The sequence below is a fragment of the Melopsittacus undulatus genome, chromosome 8, assembly GCF_012275295.1.
Source record: "Melopsittacus undulatus isolate bMelUnd1 chromosome 8, bMelUnd1.mat.Z, whole genome shotgun sequence".
Taxonomy (NCBI): Eukaryota; Metazoa; Chordata; class Aves; order Psittaciformes; family Psittaculidae; genus Melopsittacus; species Melopsittacus undulatus.
In genome coordinates this window covers 1,815,502-1,836,170 of record NC_047534.1, presented here as the reverse complement: position 1 = coordinate 1,836,170, position 20,669 = coordinate 1,815,502, and the positions used below count along the sequence as shown (strand labels likewise).

The 20,669-nt window shown below is 47.6% G+C and overlaps 1 protein-coding gene across 2 annotated transcripts in view; it reads left to right on the top strand.

The window, feature by feature from the left end:
• The window catches only part of LMF1 (lipase maturation factor 1), a 182,816-nt gene that overhangs the window by 118,285 nt on the left and 43,862 nt on the right, over nucleotides 1–20,669 (top strand). For both annotated transcript variants that reach the window (XM_034065788.1, XM_034065789.1), the window contains one exon: nucleotides 5,578–5,745. In XM_034065788.1, coding sequence (XP_033921679.1) covers nucleotides 5,578–5,745 — 168 coding nt within the window. The remainder of the gene's footprint in view (nucleotides 1–5,577; nucleotides 5,746–20,669) is intronic.

Sequence of the window (20,669 nt, the reverse complement as noted above, 5' to 3'; positions counted from 1 at the left end):
TTTCCTTTCAAACCCCTTGCCTACATGTGTATCTTCATGCAAAATCACTGTGTTGTTCATCAATCAAGGCTGCTGCGCATGTAGAGCTCCTACCACAGAGCCTCACCACGAGGAAGCAGCAGCTCTCCATCATCTCCCCCTGTTATGAGGAAGGGTGGTTTGCAGTTGCTGGTTACTATAGTGCAAGAGATGATCTGACTCCAGTCAAGACACACATCTTCCCACACTTCCCAGCAGCTGTGAGTGACCCAGTTTATCTCCTCTCTGCCTCCTGCTCTCCTGCACAGGGCTAAGAAGCCGTTTCTGCTCGGGTTTGGGAACGTGGAGCTTTGATCTGCAGATGCGTAAGGAGGAAGGGTCAAGATCTGAAGCAGAATAGGCTGGCAGGGAAACAGTCTGTTGGATCATGTTGATCAAATTATGCTCTGTGATGGAGAATCCTTTTTAGTTTTTGGTCCAAAGTACAAGAGAATCAAGAGCTTTTATTTGATGAGTTCATGCCTCAGTTCCTTGGGAAGCTGGGGAACTTGTGCTTTACAGTTCATCTTTACCTCTCACAAAGGCTCAGGAAAACCTTCAGAGTACCTCACAGCCTGGTTTTCCAGGGTTGTCTTAGATTCATAGGATATTTTGGGTTGGAAGGGACCTTCAGGGGCCATCTAATCCAACCCCCTACAGTGAGCAAGGACATTCTTCACACCTTTCTTCTTGTGCCAGAGGCTTCCTTCCCTTTTGACTGTTGGAGCCTCCGGTGCCCTCAAGCTGCTAGTGCAGTGTTCATTGTGCCAAGTTAATCCTGTTTCTTTTGACCAAATAGCTGCTTCCTCTCATCAGTTATTCATATTTGCTTTTGTTTCATTTCCTTTTTTTTTTCCAAGCTTTTTCTGCTATTAGGTGCACTCAGATTTGAGTATTTTGGTTAAATAGGTGCCTTTCAATGGCAGAAGAAACGAGAGCATCTTGAGTGTATAGGAATATTAGGGCTTGCTTTGTTATTACCCAGATTTCTGTGACAGGCACCCAGGGGATGTTTTGAAAGGCTGTCCTTAGTGTTGATTTAATACTAATGCCAGGTATACTTTGGGTTATCTGAATCAATAGATAATCTGAGTTTACCTTAAACAGGTCGAATAATGGAGTTCTTGTTCACCTTTTTGAAGCTGATTCATTCAGGTCTTTGAAATTGTGAGTTTGAACTGTTGAGGTGCAGATATGAGCAGATACAACGGAGGCTCCCAAAGCTCTGATGGGGTTTACTGTGAAGGAAGGTAAAAACCCGTCACTGGAAAGGATAAAACTTATCTGATGTATCTGTGGGCTTCTCCTCATTTGTGATGTTGAGAGGACAGGGTCTTCCCTGTCCAACATCACACTTAAGTGCATGAGAGTTGTGCTGCTCACGCTGTAGCAATAACATGCCCAGCCCTGCCTGAGCAGTGGGTTGTTCAAGGACAATGTGGGGCTTGTTTTCACACACATGTATAGGAGACCTGGAGCTTTCCTTAGGCTAGGTTAGGATATCTAACAGTGGGATTAAATACTCTGTCGGAGTTTATGTAATGCCACACCAATAAGGAGGCTGAGAGGAGACCATGTGCATTTACAGTCCCAGAGAAGAGCGTTTACTCTGGTGTATAATAGCCTTCTGTTGGGTTTTAGTAGCGTATAGTTTAGTAAATTAGGAGTCTTCAGGTACTTAGCACTTTAATGGTTCTCACTAAGAACATAATTAAACCATAGACCCCTTAGGGAGAAAAGCCCAGTTTATTGTGCATATTTTTAGACTCTGTTCCCAGCCCTCATAAAACCTGGTCGATACAAGCCAGAGAACATGCCTTAGCTGGTGACCCCCAATTCATGCAGCCCCCCCGAGTGTCTCCCCACAGTCACACGTTACAAATCTGCCCTGTGAATTATGGAATTAATTTTCCCCCATCTGAGTTCCAACCCCATTTGCAGAGCACTGTGTTTCTCCGGCTGCGGGAGGTGTGAGGGAGGCAGAAGGTTTATGATGTTGCACCTTGTGCTGACACATAAAGCTGGGCTTTGCTAATCGCTTTTTGATTTAAAAACATTTTATGTTTCACAGAGGTAGCCAGAAACAGGGCTTGTTGGAGGCAAGGGCTCTGCTCTGTTCCTCTCTGCCTTGGGCTTGCTTATTTACCTGCATCTGACTTGGAGCTGCGTGATTCTGTGTCTGTGTGTCAGGAATTCACAGTTCTCAATGCAGGAAGACTTCTGGCTGCTTCCTTCGATGCTTCTCCTTGCAAAACAGCCACAAAGCAAAGTGTAAAGCTCAAAATCCCCAGTGAAACCAGTAGGTGAAGTGAGTCTGGAATGCTTTTCCCTCCTCCCAGCCTTTGACACATTGCCTTCAACACTGCTTCGATGTTTCCATAGGACAGGAAATCTGGAGAGGGGTTTTTGACAAGGGCCTGTAAGGACAGGGTGAGGGGAATGGCTTTAACCTGCCCAAGAGAGGGGAGACTGAGCTGAGCTCTTAGGCAGAAGCTGTTCCCTGTGAGGGTGCTGAGGCGCTGGCACAGGGTGCCCAGAGAAGCTGTGGCTGCCCCATCCCTGGCAGTGCTCAAGGCCAGGTTGGACACAGGGGCTTGGAGCAGCTGCTCCAGTGGAAGATGTCCTGGTTGGAACTGGATGAGCTTTAAGGTCTTTTCTAGCCCAAACCAGTCTGGGATTCTATGATACGAGTACAGTTGGAGAGCAGTAAGCATGCCTGTGTTGGGCACGTTTCTTCTCTAACCTCAGCATTGTGCTTCAGGTGCTCTCCCCAGCCCCATCTGGATGCAGTGGGACGCTCTGGCCAGGATGTTGGATGCCCCAGCACCCCTGGACGGTGGTCAGCTTGCATGCAAAAAGACCCCATAAAGCTTTCCAGCATCACAGGTGTCTGTGCAGCAGGGTGGTGATTCACACATCACTCTGGGTCTTTGCTCTTGTCTCGGCTCCCCTTCCAGAGTAAACAGGGCTTTCTTCCCGGGAAACGGGTGCTATGCTGTACCCGTGGCTCACAGCATCTGGAAGGCATTGGGAGGAACACACACACACAGAGTGCTCTCCTCCCCCAGCAGCCTTCTAATGAATTTCTGATACATGTGATTCCCTTCTCTATCACTGTGTTTTGTTCTACACAGTCAAGGTTTACATACCGGAGCAGTGGTGGGGAGGAAGGGTCCCAGCACTGCTCTTATCAAAGTGTTTCTCTCCCTCTGTTGAGACAAATGCTGAGGACCTGTGTGTTATTTATGGTGTATCTGCTGCTCGTTTAGACTTCACTCTTGCTTGTCATCTGAGTTATCTTGCCTGTCACATAGCATTGCCCCCTGACACTGTGATTGTGTTGGTGCTGATAGGGTGAAGGATGGTGATGCTATAGCACCTGGGAGTGAATTATTAACCCACACCAGGTTTCTGTGCTTTGCTTCTCCCTTTTCCCCATTTCTGCTTCAGGATAAGAACTAGGCTGCTGCTAAAAGTATGTTCCCACTCTGGCTTAAACGTGTCTGCTGTGTGAGCCCAGTCCAAGAGCTTCCTTCTGCTTGTGGGAGCAACCCAGGGAAGCTGTGGCTGCCCCATCCCTGGCAGTGCTCAAGACCAGGTTGAACACAGGGGCTTGGAGCAGCTGCTCCAGTGGAAGGGGTTGGAACTGGATGAGCTTTAAGGTCCCTTCCAACCCAAACCATTTTAGGGCTAGAGGCAAGAATTTTCTTTCTGCCCTTGAGCACAGCAGATTGGGGAGTGATGTCTTGAGTCCCAGCCCAAATCAACAAGCAGTGTTTGATGGTTGCAGTTGGCTTTGATAGACGAGGGCATCAGCATGAGCATGTTATGGAGGGGATTTGGGAACCAAATGGCACATTCAATTGCTAAGGATGGTCTTTGCTTGAACATTAAACGGTGTCAGCCTAGCCCTGCAAAGCCGGGAAATCAAATGAATAACTGCTCAGTGCCATCACAGTATGAGATTTAATGACAGATATAGGTACGTGATTAAATGTGTACTGCTGCCTATTTTTCATGGTCCCCATGTGTCAATGAGGAAACTAGCAGGAGGAGAAGCAGGAATGCCGCCTTCCTGCAGCTCCAGTGTGTTGGGATCAGGAAGTTACACGCTGGAAACCAGCTCATCTCAGGCTAAATGTTATAACCTGTAGGCCTGATCCCTCATCTAGGTCAGTTTTCCTTAAGAATCAGAGCAGCAGAAGCCAAGGAAGCAACCTGCCTGTTTGGAAGGATAAAAGCATTTCTCAGCAATTTGGGATCAAGGTAAAAAAATCTCTTTGTGAGCCTCCCTGATGTTCTGGGAATGCTCAGAGCAGTCCAACAAGCACATTAACTCAAAACAGGTCCCATGTGGAGGGGAAGGACCCTCAGTGGCACCCGGGGGTCTGCCCTGACCTCCCACCCCCTTGCTGGAGTGGACTTGGCAGAGCTCCGTGACCCCGACACCGCTCCATCCGGCGCCGCTGTCCGAGGAAGGAAGGATGCGGTCTCCTGTCCTAAGGGGTTACAGCAGCCTCAAACCCATATAAAGCAACAACTTTATTAATCCCAGCTTTGCTAATAAGGAATTACAATAGTTGTGGGATTTGGCAGTGGAAGCATGCTTGGTTGCCATGCATAGTACAGTATTTCCCCTGGTTTGTTTGTATTTTTGATTTAACTACAAATAATGTAAAGATGTGTTATGTCTCCTTCAATTAAAACTTGTGTCTTCATCCCCTTATTTTTGTTTGTCACAGCTTTAAAACAATTCCAACAGATTTGAGCTTCTCAGATAGGCAAAGATAAAGTGAAATGACCTTCATTCTTTATGCTGAAGTGGCAGAATTTCCTTCGTGGGGGACAGATATTGACATATCAGGGCTTGGGTTTATTTCCTTTGTGAAGTTTGCAGCTTTATTATCCTGGAGGGAAGATCTCCCAGTGTCAAAAAATGTCAGGCTGATAGAAGAATAATATTGTCACAAGGCCAGTATGTAAATACCTTCACCAGGATAGCATGTTTAGAGGAATTACGCTTCCCTCTCCCCAATTACAAGTTTGGAAAGCAACTCCACCACTACATGTATTTCGAATTCAAACATTTTGAAAGGATATCTCCTAGGTTTGGAAATCTGGTTTCCATTCCTGCCTCCCTCTGACCTACTGTGTGACCCTGAGAAAATCTTTCTCTCCGTTTCTGTATCTGCTTAACTGCTCTGATGCTCTGCAGCACTCATGCAGAGCGACTGAACATCCGTCGGGGTCGAGCTACGTGTAACGTTTCAGTATTAAATAGTGCTTTAATTTAATATAACTGGGGTTCAGTTGTGAAGTAAGAGAGAATTGGAACTCTTGCTTTTTAAAAGATCTTTTGGCTTAAAGATTCCTTGGGTTGCATGAAAAAAATATTAATTAAGTAATTTTGTCTAAAGAGAAACGAGTGCCCAGAGGCAAAGGATGATTCTCCTGTGAGTAAACGTGGGGAAAGACATAAGGGAAAAGGCCAAGAGCTCTGTAGCTCCCTCAATAATGAGTGTTGGAGGGGGATTGATTCTCTTCCTCTCCATCTTTCAGACGCAGCCAGTGCCCAACCCTGTTGCTTACTTTATGCATCGCTCACCATGGTGGTTTCATCGCTTCGAGACCTTGGTCAATCACTTCATAGAGCTGGTGGTGCCATTCTTCCTGTTCCTGGGGCGGCGGATGTGCATCGCTCATGGCCTCCTGCAGATCCTTTTCCAGGTGAGATGCTCGTGGGTTGGATTCCAAAGGATCCCATCTTCACCCAGGATGAAGCAGAGAGAGTTGGAAGCCTGTAACATCTCTCCTGCTTCCTGTGCTTCCTGCCTGGCTGTGGGGTGGCTGGGACTTGGGTGACTGAGGTGTACACACTGTCCTCACATGAGGATGTGGGCACATGTGGGGTTCCTGGAGCAGCATCCAAAGGAACTGACTCAATTGGCAGGTCAAGGGTTCAGGCTCAAGTGAATCAGGATGATTCACAGCTCTGAGCTGTTGGCTCTCAGGTGGTTTGTGCTGGTGTAGCTGCTCATAGTATGGTTCAGCTGCTGGTTTGGTTTCTGCTCATATGGATGGCAGAGAAATGTCAGCCCAGGACGGCTGGGATGAATACTTGCAATCTCTCCAAAAACTAATTTTTACAGACATCATTCACCCTTTGAAGGGATTTATATATATATACACATTTAACATTCCAGGGCTGTTCTTTATCTCTGAAGATGTTTGAACTGTTTTTTACAACCACCAGATTTTCTGAGGCAGGGTTCGTAGTGAAAATAATGGCATTTATATTCCAGTTGCTTTTGGGATGTTGGGTGGTTTTCGCACATAAATAAATCTACGTTGAAGTCAGAGGACAGAAGCTCCTGCATGTGTACCTTGCAGAGATGCCCACTCCTTCTTTCGAAACATGTCTCATTGTGTGCTTAATGTAGAGCTTCTGCCTCTGCATCCTCAGCACACCTTTTGGCATTGGGTTTGGTTTGTTGGGATGGATCTTTCTCAGGCAGCTGAGAAAGAGGGGCAGAAGAGGTCTGACTCAAAGAGGTCTCTGGGCATTGCACCATGTGCCAGTTGTGTTTGTGACAGGCATCGCTGAGATTTTGAGTGTCACTGGAGGGATATCTTTGGCCCAACCATAAAAACACTGCTCTTTTGTCTCATGGACAAAACAAAACGTCCAGTCTCTTGTCATCTGCTGTTGCAGAAGCAGGCAGATATTGAGACATGGTGAGGATCAGATTAGCAAGCAAGAATTGTGAGTAGAAATACTTTTGTGTGTAAGGTGGTGTAGGGAGGGTGTCAAAGGCTCTTTCAAGGGTGGTGGACCCAGAAGGGAGCAGAACACAGTGAGTGGCCTATCAGAAAACAAAGCCACATTACCAAATTCCAGGTTTTGACACAGCTTCTGTGTCTTGGGGCAGGGCAGAATGTCATAGAATCACAGCCTGGTTTGTGCTGGAAGGGACCTTAAAGCTCATCCAGCTCCAATCTTCCACTGGAGCAGCTGCTCCAAGCCCCTGTGTCCAACCTGGCCTTGAGCACTGGCAGGGATGGGGCAGCCACAGCTTCTCTGGGCACCCTGTGCCAGCGCCTCAGCACCCCTATAGTGAAGACATCCTCACCTCCAGCACCCACATGGCCCCTCTGAGGGTCCCTAATGAGCAGTGGGAGTGTTTGTGTGCTGGGGGACTTCAGACGGAGCCAGTGGGATCTGAGAAAACCCAACTACATCCAGTAAAGGCTCATAATGACATATTGTAAATGCATGCATCTAACCACCCTTTAACTGGTGCTTTATTGATAGTTTGCAATTACTGACTTATTTCTATCACGAGGGGAGTCTGCAAAGGAGAGAAAGGTCCCAGTGTAAAATGCAGCTCTGGTGCATTTATAGCATTTCAACAAAAACCTGTTTATTTAATATTTACTGCCCTTTTCTTCATTCAGAATGACTTTTATTGACAATACTCCTGCTCTGCAAAGGAAGCAATAAAGTTTAATGTTGATATACCACTTAATTCTGCTTTTCAAGATTTGAATTGACATTACATGCAAGTTTTATTGGACATTTTATAATTGTTATTGGAGTCATGGTGGCTAGGTTGAGTAAGTGTGTTTTTCCAGATTCCAACTGGCATGGAGAATATTGCTTTGTCAGGAACCCAAAAAAGTGGTGTTTTAAAGGAAAAAGTCTCTTTTTTTTTGAAGTGTGAACTTATTCTCTTGCCTAGTTCATGGTTGTAAGGAAAAAGGCTTAGTGAGCTTGGAAACGTCAGAGAGGAGGGGCTTGGCAGCCTGCTGGAGCAGAAGGATGGATGGCTGTTCCACAGAGGATGTGCTGGTCCCAGTGTGCCAGATCATCCTGGGCCTCCTTCTGTGCAAGAGATTTGGGATATGATGATTGAAACATTCACTGTGTAGGTGCATCCCTTCACCTTCCCCATCCCATGCTCACTCACCCACCCATGTCCTCACCAGCCCCAAACCATGGAGCCTGAGGAGCTGGGACACCATGGGTTTGGAGCTTCATGTACATTGATGCTGCTGCAATCTGTTTTGGATCTGCCTGCTCTGATACCCTGTAGCTGGAGCTTCCAGAAATCTCCCCCTTTGGCTGCTTTTCATCATAGAGTGGTTTAGGTTGGAAAGGACCCTAAGATCATTATTCAGCTCCAACCCCTGCCACGGGCAGGGACCCCTTCCACTGGAGCAGCTGCTCCAAGCCCCTGTGTCCAACCTGGCCTTGAACACTGCCAGGGATGGGGCAGCCACAGCTTCTCTGGGCACCCTGTGCCAGTGCCTCAGCACCCTCCCAGGGAACAGCTTCTTCCTTATACCTCACTAAAAGTCTTCAGTTTGAATCCATCACCTCTTGTCCTATCACTACAGTCCCTGATGAAGAGCCCCTCTCCAGCATCCTTGTAGGCCCCATTCAGATACTAAAAGGCTGCTCTGAGGTCTCCACACAGTTTTCTCCAGACTGAACAGCCCCAGTTTTGATCTTGAATAAATCAGAGAGTTTTACTTATTGCAAGTCTCAGAATATAAATAGTCTTTGCTTATAAAAAAAGCAACACACATAATCAAGGAGTCTGTTGAACACTGGCCAGTTCCCATTAGCAAAATCATTATTTATTGTCACTAAGCACCAGACTGGGGAGGACTTTGTGATTTACAGCTGTGGGTGTAGTTTGTGGAGGACATCTGCACACAGAGAGATTCTCAATCCCATTGCAGGGCCCAGAAACATGTTTACCAGGATCAAAGGTGAGTGGGGAGAAAATGTCATCCAAGATTTTACAGCCAGGCTCCATCAGCCCCATCCCATGTGTCCCAAAAGTGAAGCCTCCCAAACTCCCATCTGCACAGGTTGACATCACCCCATAAGGCATCTTCCTTGCAGTACTTTGGGTTTCTGAGTCCCAAAGTAATGCATTGACCCATCCCACCTGCAAAGAAGCCTGTTCAAAAGCTCTCAGCTGGCATGAAAGCATTAGCAGATGATGGTGGCAAAGGCTCCCCTTTAGACTGTCTGTGCTGAGAGCATCCTTTGGCATTTAGAAAGAAATCTTAGATGAAGGGCAGCCAATTACTGAGGATCTCCAAGGCAAATACACAGCATTGTTTCACAGAAACATTCTTTGTAGCATTTACAGTATGTGAAATCCAAATCTAACTCAGAAATTAACCTAAATGGACGTTTAACTTTTCAGCATCGTTAGGGATTTATTGTAAGCAGGTGCCAGACTTGACGTGCTGAGCAGCACTGCTGCAAAGGAATTCTCTGCCAGGAATAAAGCTGGAGGAGAGACTTGTAACTCGGCTCCTTCCCTTCTCCACTCTGTGCTCCAGCCCCATAAAACCAGGCTGGTGAGAAATGGCCACTTGGAGCCACAAAAACCTCCCAATAAGCCTGAAGTGGAGTTTGCCCTTTGCTCATGTGTAACCAAGAGTCCTTAGAGGTTTTCAGAGTTTGCTGAAGCCTTTTGCTACCACTTACTATCATCCTTCCTGAGGGGTAAATGCACACTTTATAGTACTGTGTAGAGGAACAACTGTGTTTGACAGGATCCTCATGGGTGGAGCTGGATGTCTGCACCCCCTCCTTAGGCTTAAACTTCCAGTGGTTGGGGGTCTGGACATCTCTGATTCTAAGGATAGGGTTGCTTTCACTGAATGTCTCTTGACATGTCTATGATAGTGGCTGTTGAATCTGATGTTCACTTAATGGGATAGAAATCCAGCTGCAGGTAGTCACAGTGGGCAGTGTTTTACAGGTCACATTGATGAATGTTTCTTTTATTTTGAGTCTGATGATGCCACTTGGCTGATTTTGTGATGGTATTGGGGTCTGCGCCTCAAAAATGTACATGTAAATCTGAAGCATCCCAGTGTTCAGGAGGAAATCAAATCCAAAACATGGTTGTTATATCTGGAGGAGGAAGAAGAGGTCTTGGAGGGTCTTGCAGACCACAGGTGAGGTCTGGACTGTGTTATTCTTGGTTCTGTAAAAGCATCAAGCTGGAGCCTGCCCATGCCCTAAGGACCTTGTGGTTTTTAGGAGGAGGGAGGATGAAAGTGCAAGTCCTTTCCCCTGCCTGCAGGTCAGTGGTGTAGGACCTCTTCCCACCACACCGCCTACGAGACACTGCATCCTCTCCCTGTGTCCATGGGTCCATCCCTGCTCAACCACCGGAGAGAGCTGAGTTCCAGCATCCATGAGTGAAACCGGAGAGAGTGTGAGCTGCGGCCTCGCTGCTCGGTGGGTGTTTGGCTGGAGCTGGCTCCTAAAGCCCTGAAGCTGCATGTTTTTCACGATGTCTAACACACAGCTTACAGCAGCACACGTAGTTCTTGGCTCCTTAAGCCAGGCAGTAAAATTACACAGCTTGGCAAAGGAGTTGATGAGGGGAAGCAAGAGGAAAGCCAAAAAAGCCAGGAAAAAGCCACCTTGCCCCTGTGAGCTGGCAGGTAGAGCTGGGTTAGAGGGCATGGCAAGGAGCACCCAGTGGGAGGGGGATGAGGCTTCTTACGTGCATGGGGTCCTTTAGGCTCTTCCAGATGGGAAGGAGCTTCAGTGTCACAAAGGTAAAATCCATGAATAATTAAATAGTAAATGGAAAGTACACAAAGATGGGCTGAGAAAACTGGGGCTGTTCAGCCTGGACAAGAGAAGCAGCATGGAGACATCAGAGCAGCTTCCAGTGTCTGAAGGGGACTACAGGGATGCTGGAGATGGACTCTTCATCAGAGACTGTAGTGATAGGACAAAGGGTGATGGGTTCAAGAAGAAATTCTTTATTGTGAGGGTGCTGAGGCGCTGGCACAGGGTGCTCAGAGAAGCTGTGGCTGCCCCATCCCTGGCAGTGCTCAAGGCCAGGTTGGACACAGGGGCTTGGAGCAGCTGCTCCAGTGGAAGGGGTCCCTGCCTATGGCAGGGGTTGGAGCTGGAGGAGCTTTAAGGTCCCTTCCAGCACAAACCAAGCTGGGATTGTGTTCTGTTGGAAAGGCAGGGTCAGTCCTTGGTACTCCTCTGGGTCATGGTCCTCTAGACACAGTTTGGAGTTTTGAGGATGTGGGGAGTGTTTTACGCCTTCGAATCCCTTTGGATTTGAACAAACATGGGCAGCCTGACTCCTTCCCTTTCCATGGCTTCTGAAAACTCCTGGCACATTCTCCTTCATGGAGCATCCTCCACATAGCCCCAAGGCTGGGAAGCTCCTGGCAGGGGCCATTTGTGCCAATATGAGCTCAGCCCTAGCATGATCCATCAAGACAGAAGCTCCCTGAAGGAACCGGAGCAGTGAAGCCTTGGGGTTGCCAGTTCCTCACTGTCACCATCCTCCTCCCATGGAGGTTTGGCAGCAGGCTGAAATTCGGGCTGTCCCAAGATGTTTTCCAGCAGGAGCCATGTATAAAGCAGAGGGATGACAATGCCAAGAGCAAAGCTGAATTCCAGCCTCGCGGAAGGCAAAGATAAAACCTCCACAAGCCAAAACCCCCTTGAACTCCAAGTGCTGACAAAGGAACCTCCTGAGACAGCTCTCGGGGTCCGGCCAAGGAGCTGTGCGGGAATGTGGTGGCTTTATGAGCTGGTGCAGGGCCAGGGGGGAGGACCTGGAGCCCCCGGCTTTTTCCCCTTGGAAAACAAGCTCCAAGCACCAGCTTTGCCCAGTTGGGCACCGCACTGGAGACACACAGCCCCAGTGATCCCGGGAACATGCAGGAGAATGGGCAGCAAAGTCATTTTCCTCTTCTTTTCATTCTTTATAAGCAGAAAAGTTGTTGAATAAGTCAAAATTCTCAGCCCTTTTTTCCCTTGGCTTGGACAACCCCCAACCTCCTTAAAATGTTGATGGAAGTGGACATTTTCCTCTAGTTGATCCTTTTCCCATCTCCTCTCTCCAAGGCTGTGCATGGAGGCAAAGCAGGGATTTCCCCCCCCTCCTGTCTTCAGACCAAGCCCCCACAGCGGCTGCCTCTGCCGCAAGATGTTGGAGGGATGAACTGCCCCTTCCAGCCACACACAAGCAAATGAAATCATGCTGTTGCAGTGCCACAGCTGCAACATATTGTGTTGCTGACTGAGGAGGTAGCAGAGGTCACAGCAGCAGCCCAGAGAGGAGGAACAAGAATTAAACAGCTCCCCCCCCTTCCCTGCAGAAAGTGTCTGAATCCAGTGTTTGTTTTCACTTGTCAGATATGAGCTGGGTTTTGTTCTTTCTCTTCTGCTGGTGTAAATCAGATGTGTCTCCAGGAGGATTATCAGGGTTGCAGAAATCCCAGGCTTGTGGCAGAAGAATCAGGCCCTTCATTCGTGCTTTAATTCTGCACCTCTAGGAGATTTGTACTGCTCTAGTAGTTGGTTTTCTGTATTGATGTAGTAGTGTTGATATGTTACGAACACGTTGTGCATTAGAATAAAGCTGCTGCAGTAGGAGCAGCAGGAACATCATAGAATCAGAATGATTAGTGTTGAAGGGACCTTAAAGCTCACCCAGCTCCAACCCCTGCCATGGGCAGGGACCCCTTCCACTGGAGCAGCTGCTCCAAGCTCCTGTGTCCAACCTGGCCTTGAGCACTGCCAGGGATGGGGCAGCCACAGCTTCTCTGGGCACCCTGTGCCAGCGCCTCAGCACCCTCACAGGGAACAGCTTCTGCCTCAGAGCTCAGCTCAGTCTCCCCTCTGGCAGGTTCAAGCCATTCCCCTTGGCCTGTCCATAAAGACCTATCTCCAGCTTTCTTTGTCAGAACTTTAGGTACTGGACATTAGTATCTGGGCATTCATTCTGCAGTTCTCCCATAGAGACTGACAGTGTGAGTACCCTCAAGTTCAGACTACAAGAGTGGCTGCAGATGATCCTTCTTCAGGTGATATCCCCAGGCCAGCCTCTGATTCAATTCCCCTTTAAGGTCATGTGCTGGGGACCGTGGTCCCCCCCCAACCAGCATCAGTGGCCGCAGCATCCCTGTGAGGATACAGTGAGAGGGTGTTTGGTGCTCGGGCTGGGCAGCAGCATTGCCTGATCCCAGCGAAAACAAAGAGGAAATTCATTGTTGCAAGCGTCCAAAATGTGTTGATTTTGTTATGGTTTAATAAGAAACACCAAACAAGAATGTCCCAGGGAAATGAGCAGCAGAACATGAGTTTGCTGCTAGGAATGGGATGGTGGAAAATAGTTTTGCAGCTCAAATTGTTTAAAAGTCTGCTTTGGACTCAGGTCCGAGGTGGAGGATGAAGGGATTGTGTTATTAAAGGTTGTTTGGGAACCTTGAGGCACTGGACTGGGGGTGATGGAGATGAATCCTCAGTGCTGCAGCCCTCGGGTGGCTTGGGCCAGCCCTGTGCACCCATCCTGCTCCAGGGGTGAGGGTGTCTGGGGACCCCCATGGGTCCTCTGGCCTCCAGCCTCAGCCATGGCATGGCTCCAGCTCGGCTTTTCTCAACAGCAAAGCAAAAGGAATGTGAAATCAAAGGGGTTACAGGGTAGATTTTTCTGTTACATGTAAGCCACCTTAAATTAAATACTAAGCTATAACCCCCCCCAAAAAACCCTAACTTAAACAGGCAGAACCCAAACTATTTAATCACTCCTATATTTGATTTCACATCCAGTTTGATAGTATCTGCCGTGCCAGACACGAGAATATCAGCACATACCACCCCAAATTAGTAAATAACACTGCTCATATAATGGTGTCTGGTATTAGTTAGCAACAAGTTAAGCTCTTGCATTCTGCAGTAGTCAGAGTGACTTAGAAACACTTACTGTTAGCCATAGGAGTGCATTTAATTAGCTTCTGATTCAGGGGGCTGGGGGAGTTCTTTCTTTTCTCTCTCTCGTTTTGTGCAATCATTAAATAAAGTGTCACCCTTAGCCAGTGCTGTAAACTCTATTTTGATTGTGGCTGCAATAACCCCTTTGGGCGTCATTCAAATTGTACTAAACAGTTTCTGGAGAGCGCTGGTTTCTCTCAAAATAAACCCAAGTCCGGCTTTGACAAGCTCTAATGAAAAACAAATTGTTATATTACTTAGGAAAATAATTTGAAGGAAGTCTGAATTAGTTGTAAAGGTGGAAAAGGTTCAGCTACTTGAAAATAGAAATTTGGAAGGTATTTATTTTAACCATTAAGCCAACGGCCTTGAAATACAGCCTTGTTTGTTCCAGAATGCGCCTAACGAGAGCCATGAATCATGCTGTTAATCAGAATGGGAACTTGATTAATTGGAATGGGGACCGTCAGTGACTCCAACAGGCGGAGCCGCCTGGCAGCAGCCCGCGCCGGAGCCCTGGAGCTGGGCTGAGTTACCATCACTCATCCTGCTGGCACACGGAGAGGAGCTTTGGAGGGATCCCACAGCCTCAGCTTTGCGGGTTCTTGGGGCTTTTAGCATTGAAAACAGAATGTGGTTATGTAAGACACGGTCGGGTTGGGAGTTTGGATGTCTCTGCTTTCGGTTGTTCGATGTGAAATGGGCTGGTTTGCCACGGAGGAAGGTTCAGTGTGTCCTGAAAGCATCTTAAGGTGTCCCAGGCTAGGATATCTGTTTTGTCACCTTTACTGTTAATAGCGGTTTTGAGAGCAAGATATCGTGTCCAGCTCTGAAATCAGATTCACATGGGAGGCCCCCAGGATGCAAAGTGCTGCTGTGGTTATAACAATGTAACAGTACAGCAAGAAGGTCCATATTAATTTTCACTGTTGACTGGGGCTCCTGGTTTTGTGGCCAGGAAGAGCTGGAGTGAGTTTGGCCCTCCAAGAGCACTGGGTTTGGTTCAGAGCAGTATATAATTGTTGTATGGCAAAAGGATTTGGTGACAGGGAGAGGAGAGAGCATGTGGCTGTGCTAGAGGGATGAGTTCCAGCCAGGTTTTAGGTTCATGGTGGAAGGTGCCACGTGAATGGGGCTGTCCCAGTGATGGTAGCCTGGTTTGGTGCCATTGGTCACCACTGTCACCAAGCCAAGGAGACCCAGGCAGCAGGTCAGCTCCATTGGCCCCGTGTTTTGGGCGTATCACTAAGCAATGACGTTCAAAGAGCACAAATTAGATCCCCATATTGCAAGATTTGCTTAAATATAATGAAAATACAACCAGTTCTGGCTGCCCTTGGTGGTTCTTCCACCTTCCAGGATCCTCCCAGCTCTCATTTTCTGTCCTCCTCTATGTAGTCTTTACACCACTCTCCTCTTCGCGCTACATGAACACCTTCCAGAGCTGTATTAAATGACATGGCTGACATCCACCACATGTGGTCCTTTGCCAAGGGAAGAGGTTGTGCAGCACTGAGGCTCCTGAGGCTCTGGGCTTGTTGGTTGGGGTTGTTTTTTGTTGTTTTCCCAGTTCTAATTCTGCATTTGATTTTCAAGATCTCTGTGTGATCCAGACCTTTTGTGTCTGCACAATTTCCAGGTGCTGGGGCTCGAAGAGAGAAATCAATCCCGAGGATGTTGTCAGTAAATGATTTGAGTTGGCAGGGCTGTGATAGCTTCAAAACATCTGCATTTCCCAGATGTGCCTCGCTCGGTGCTGTGCTGCAGCCTTTGGGTCCAAAAAGGGATGGGAGATAAAGTATGTGTTGTGCATGTGATTACATATATGTGTATATGTGATACATATATACATGACATATATGTGATTACATATATGTATACATATACATAATGTATAAAACATTACATGTAATAAGAGCCAGACCAGCTATAAACCAGAGATGTTACTGGAGTCAGTGACATGATCTTGAACATGCACTGTTACCATATTGCCAGTAATGATTATTTATTTATGTTTAGGTGTTGCTATTAAAGCTAAACCCATTACGAACCATTAGCGTTGCCCAAGCCAAAGGACTCGCCCACTAACACGTGTCAAATGTCTTTAAGCTGTAAATTTATCCAGTTTCAGTGTAATGCCTTGAAGTGATGGTAAAGTTTGTCCAAGCTTAATCATATTTTCTGTACCTTATTTCTGATCTGGTCACATTGCATCTTCCCAGCCCTTGGCTCTCAGCATGTCTTTGCTGTTCAGCAGGGTGATAGTGGTGGTGGTGTTTGGATTTTGGTTTCTCTCCTCCCACCATCTAGATTACGGGACCTTTAAATAATGCTTTATATTCCATTTCAAAAAAGAAGAAATCAGAACAGCCTAACTGGAAACAGATGGCAGATTATGAACTCCTTTTTCAAGGGAATTTATAATAAATGTATTATGAAGAGAACATTTAATAGTGTCAGATATAGATGTGTGAAGACAGAGCGTGCCCATTCGAGGAGTGGAAGGGGTTGGGAGTGGGCTGCTGCCTTTGGTGCAATGTTCTCGGGGTGAGGGGAGGATTTCGCTGCAGTTAATGGCTACACTGAGCTCTCCTGGCTGAAGTGAGGCCCTGCTACCAGTGCTGCTCTTTGGTCTTTCCTCTGGTATCATCGGCTTGTCAGAGCAGTTAAATTATGCTCTTCCTTTGGGTTTCTGGGTTTGCGTTAGTGAAGCCCAGTGAGTCAGAGCCTCTGAGCAAGCTGTCCCCTCCTTGTGTTGGAAATCTGATTCTGCCTTTAGCCATGTCCAAATTTCCCTGCAGAGCCATAGTTCTATACATCTTCCTCACCAGCAGGAGTCTTCCTCAGAAGGGAGGACTGGGGATGAAGGCTGGTGCCATCTGTCTGCATCGCTGTGCTGGGACCTGATGGGCAAAGACCTGATACCTGCAGGTACCAATCTGTGGGCAGATAGTTGGATTTAAGCTGAATGGAAAACTACCCTCAGATCAGGGGTATCAGTTTTACCAGTATCATTTGCACAGAGATTGGATAGCTTTAATTAAAGCCTTTAAAATGAATCCCATGTCATTCCAGATTAAAGACAACAGCCATGGAACTTGGAGTCCAGGCTGCTTAGGGATAGAAGTGGAGATGGATTTTGTAGTGCCTTGCTTTGATGAAAATAACTCATTTGCTTGCTTGGCGCCAAGTTGCTGGGTTTAATGTTTTTCTGTAATGATGCTGCCTCCAGAGAGGTTTTATTTGGATTTGGAAGTGTTGGGATGGGGATGCAGCCCTGAGATACTTTAGCCCACACGCAGTTTACACAGCTGTATTATCTGATTCCCCAGGCACCACCAAAGACATTATCTCTTTGGTGATGCAAGAGCTAGAAATTGCAGGAAACCTGTGTCACTCATTGCTTTCATCTTCCTATAAAAACTGGGGGATGGGGATGTTGGAGCTGGTGACTCAGAGAAATCTCTGATCAGTGTGAGATGCTCCTCCAGCAGCTGTGGTTTATGGTGTTGCATTTGGATGCAGGCAGCGGTACCCGGCACTTCCCAGAGTGTGCAGGATGGAGATGCTGCACAACAGCAGGTGGTGATCCTTGCTTAGGGAATTGTTTGCAAACTCCAAGTCTCACCTTTTCCGTTCCTTGGGGTAATGGTGACATTTGGCAGAGGTTAATGTAGCTTCAAGCCCCAAAATAACCTTATTCCAGGTCAGTGTTTGAAGTGTGAGAGATTGCCAACAGCATCCTTGGCCTGTATCAGCAAGAATGTGGCCAGCAGGGCCAGGGCAGTGATCATCCCCATGTACTGAGCATTGGTGAGGTTGCACCTTGAATCCTGTGTTCAGCTCTGGGCCCCTCACTACAGGAGAGACCTTGAGGGGCTGGGGCAGGGCCAGAGAAGGCAATGGAGCTGGTGCAGGGCCTGGAGCACAAGAGAGATGGGGAATGGCTGAGGGACCTGGGGGGTTCAGATGGAGAAGAGAAGGCTCAGGGGAGACCTGATGGCTCCCTCCAAGTGCCTGCAGGAGGATGGAGCCAGGAGGGGCTGGGCTCTGCTCCCAAGGAACAAGGGATGGGACAAGAGGAAACGGCCTCAAGCTGCACCAGGGCAGGTTTAGATGGAGCTGAGGAACAATTCCTGCCCCACAGGGTGCTCAGGCATTGGAACAGGGTGCTCAGAGCAAGGCTGGAGTCACTGTCCCTTCAAGTGTGCACACACTGTGGAGACGAGGCCTCAGTGCCATGGGTTGGGGTGGCCTTGGCAGTGCTGGGAACGATTGGACTGGATGAGCTTAAAGGGCTTTTCCTGGCTGATTCCATGATTTTGGTTTCAACTCTGCCAGGAGATGGTTTGTCTGCCCATGGGAGGTGCTCTTGATTAACTGCTTGTTTCACACATATGCAACCCCCTTTGAAGATGGGTTAAGCTAAACAAGAATAACACAGATTTGGTCCGGGCTTGATGTCCACATGTGGAGCTATTCAGGAAGAGATATAGCACTTTAAATTTACACCATACTTTAATTGCAAAACCTTGCAAGCACTGAGAAACCTTAGCTCAGTGCCAGCAAGGGCTGGGAAAGCAAGTGCCTAAAACAGTGTTCCCTACTCATCACATCGGCACTTCTCGTGCCTTGTGCTGGTGAGAGGAAAGATGAAAGAGAAAATCCCTGAGGCTTTCTGGTAGCCATGCAGCTGATTCATGCAGCTATTACACATCCAAGGATCTGAACCCTCTAAAAGCGCAGAAAACTGGTTCTTTTCTATGTAACATCATTACTGAACTCATGCTGGTGGTAGAGGCAACATCTACGTGTGCATAGCACGATCTCTCTCAGTTGCACAACTGATGTATACAAGGTGGTGCAACGGGAGCGTAGAGGAAGTCAAGCAGAGAAGCTCACAAGATAAGCAGTAAATCCTTAGAGCAGTTTGGGAATGTTTAGTGCCAGGTTATGCCTGTGTGACATAGTGGTCAGGGCTGGTAGGGCATGTGCATTGATCTCTTCTCTGAGCCTTTGTAACCAGGTGTTGGAATGGAAGTGGCCTCTCATCCATGTACCAGATGCTCAGCTCTACATTGTCCTGGATGCAGAAGCAGTTATCTGCCTATGTTTCCTGATGCCTGAAGCATTGGGAAGTGCCTGACAGGCACAAATCACTCTAATAGCTGCGCTGGTTGTTTCTTTGTGAAGCTTTTTCCTGGTAAGAAGAGGTTGATGAATTTGTTCTCATCCTTACCTTGACCAGTTCCTCTGCAGGAGCCATTTTTACCCAATTTCCAATGTCTTTTGCTAATATTTGCCTGGGCTCCTAGGCCTGTGCTGCCCTGTGCCAGGGGTCCTGAGGCTGGTTGACATTCAAAACAAGAGTTTCCTGTGTATCTCATGCTTCAGCTGCATCCTCCTTCTCTGAGGAGACAGTGGATTTTGAACAAAGTTCAAATACAAAAGCTCAGGTCATTCATCCTGAGTGAAAGACAAGGTTAGGGAAAGAGGTGTTTACTGAACTCCACATTCCCATAGCGTGAAAGAGGTTGGGAGAGAAGGAGTCATTCCTCATCCGCAATCAGCCATCATGGTCTGCTTTAGAGCTCCTGCTGCCAGGTGCTGGGAGAGATGCAGAAGCACCAGGGCAGTAGAAAACTCAGGACATAGTCAACATGAATTTACAGATGTCCTTCAAATCACACTGTGTTGTTTGGATCAGGGCTTGGGAGTGGAGAATGGGAAAAGGACAGGGGTTGCTTTTATTGCTTCAGTAATGTCACTTATCCCAGAGCCAGCCCTTGAAAACCAGTTCTAATCCCCACATAAATCCCTCTGTAGCAACAACAGCAGATCTGCCAGTTCTCCTAATCAAACACTGTTCATCACTGCGGGCCAGAAACCTCAGTGGGAGCAAAGCCAAGGTGAAAGGGTCAGGATCTAGGGGAGAGAGGCACTGAAACCAAATGCATCTACATCAGCTCTGTATCTGGGATTCAGTGGGCAGATGGGATGGTGCCAGAGGCACTGCAGGGCCAGTCTTTCCCTTTCCTCCCCACAAAGTGGGGCAGACAGTGGGATACTAAAGAAGCAGGGATATTGTTTCCCTGGGGCTCTTCAGAAGAAATGTGACTGCAGATAAGATGTGGAGCTCCAGAATGTTGCTGTTCATCCATCCTATGTTCCTTTCCCCTTCTCCATCCAGCAAAGACAAAGTGATCAGCTGAGATCCTGTATTCGGGCGGTTGCCTGTCTCTGGTCCTGGTTGCCATCAGTGGAAGGGTTGTTGGTGTCACCAATATCTCTGCTGAAGGGTTTTCCTCTGGTCCCCATTTCAGTTACTGGAGTTTAGGGGAAGTGCAGGGAGATGTTTTCATGGAAATCTGTATCTCAACCATCTTGGCAGCCAAACCTGAAAAAGCTCAAGTCTTTTTGCCCCCAACTTCATGTTTATGGTCAGTGTGAACCTCCACCTGTGATCACCACATGCGTCCTCTGCAAGACTGCAGTAAATTAAAGCACAACAGGGAATTTAAAGAAATACATCCTCTTCCTTCTTGGAGTCAGGTTACATCAACCTCCGAACATCTGGACACAGTGTCTCAGGGCTCCCAGAGGTTCTGCTGTATTAAAGGTTCATCTGCCTTTGTTAAGTTCCCAGCCTTTTCCTTTCCTCATTGCCTCCTCTTGCTCCAGTGTCGCTTTCAGTGTGGTTGGGCACACTGTGTAATTGGTATTTTATGTTCAGTATGTAAAACACACCATGGAATTTTAGTTGTCTCTTGCCATGGGTAAACACAGATCCGTAACCCATTGCCATTTACTGTGCTCATGGGAGAAGTCTAAACCAGAATCCACTCCTGTTTTATCCAAGGCCTAA